Raw genomic sequence first — 1,544 nt, forward strand, 5'->3', positions numbered from 1 at the left:
CGCAGTAACAAAAGGATCAGAAAGGAAAGAATCCATCTTGTGCGGACCCAAACGGACAATGGCTCTGGGAGAAAGGCGCACGGATGAATAGAGAAGAAAAGTGAAATTTATATGTTTTCAATGGGATAATCAGGCTTAGCTCCACAGCAAGCCGTTTACGCTAAATGGATGATTGGGAAACTAGCATCTCGACATCAGACGACTCAGGTTTTAGTTTAATCAAGTTCTGTATTTGAGGAGGTAACATGGTTATGAACTATACTTTTTTCGTTTCATCTTGGAGTAGCTTCCTCCACCAAGAAGTGAAAGTAAAACTTTTGGAGGATAATTCACATTCGCTCTCGAAATTACGGGTCCAAACATTTCAATTTCTCCTACAATATTGACCAAGTATTCATTTCCCGTATCCACCATACGAACATGTAACTCGATTAACTCTGCATCGGATACCACTCCTTCATCGCCAGCAAACTGGTAAGAATAATTTGAGGCCACTATACGAAAATCCTTCCTAAAACAGAAAAAGGTTATTTCTTGAAATTTGAAATCCATAAAAAAAAAACTAACTGCTCTAGCATTTTCTTATCGGCTCGAAACTGATCAATAGAAATGTCCTTCAATTCAGTTTGGTCATCTTTGACCTTAGTCATATGTTGAACTCTAGTGAAACCTCCTATTTTTATGGCTTCTAAAAGTTTACGTTTACTTTTACAATTAACAGCATCAGTCACATTACTGTCACTGCTGATTTCAAACACTTCCCCAGTTGAACGTAGTTGAACTTCAAAAATGCTGGTCAGAATCATGTTACACGAATCAACATCCACTTTACTGTACCGAACTCGTAGCATTTTGAAACCATTTCTGAAAGTGTAACAGTATAAGACAAGTGAAATTATGTAGATGCAAAATACTATCTCACAATCCAGCATCGACGAGCGATTGTGCCACTTGAGATGCTTCATCGGTGGTCAAGTCTTTGTCAGAATCGGGCACGGTATGATCGATTGTTGAACTACTGGCACCATAAAATAGGAATAGAATGAGTACAAGTTCCTGCCTCATCTTAAACTCGATTGGATTCTGTAAATCTGCAAATGTAAACTGAGTCGAATGGCGTGCTTGGGCAAGGTCACTATCAGCTTAAGCGAAAACAATAATAATTCATTTCGCATCAACGAACGATGTGATAAGAACAGATCATGTGAATGTAATCTTACTCTGTTCTTTTGAATGAAAGACACAGCAAAAAATATAATGCTTATCATAGTATTCATGCGTTGTGAAAGCTATGTAAAATTACATTTAATTGTTGTAATAGAATTGATAAAATGGCATGCAATGACGTCATTTAATATATGTTATACAAATACAACAATTTCAATGTGATTTTACGTAAGACTCACGACACAAGATATGTGCAGCAACAATGGCGTTATAGCACATTTTGAACATTTATTTTTATTTTGTACGTTGCAACTTGATGGCTATAACGTAGCGTCACGCCATTGTCGGGCATATTGTAGAGCTCCACCTTCGTCGGT

At 37.3% G+C, this 1,544-nt stretch overlaps 1 protein-coding gene across 1 annotated transcript; it reads right to left on the reverse strand.

Annotated features, from left to right (window-relative positions):
* Positions 1 to 212: 212 nt before the first annotated feature.
* Positions 213 to 1,156, reverse strand: LOC5580145. Its single transcript, XM_001655235.2, has 3 exons — positions 923 to 1,156; positions 568 to 864; positions 213 to 511 (listed from the first exon to the last, which is right to left on the reverse strand). The coding sequence occupies exons 1-3, from the start codon at positions 1,063 to 1,065 to the stop codon at positions 250 to 252; spliced, it is 702 nt and encodes a 233-aa protein (XP_001655285.2). The 5' UTR covers positions 1,066 to 1,156; the 3' UTR covers positions 213 to 249.
* Positions 1,157 to 1,544: the final 388 nt, after the last annotated feature.

The sequence above is a fragment of the Aedes aegypti genome, chromosome 3 (genome assembly GCF_002204515.2).
Source record: "Aedes aegypti strain LVP_AGWG chromosome 3, AaegL5.0 Primary Assembly, whole genome shotgun sequence".
Classification (NCBI taxonomy): Eukaryota; Metazoa; Arthropoda; class Insecta; order Diptera; family Culicidae; genus Aedes; species Aedes aegypti.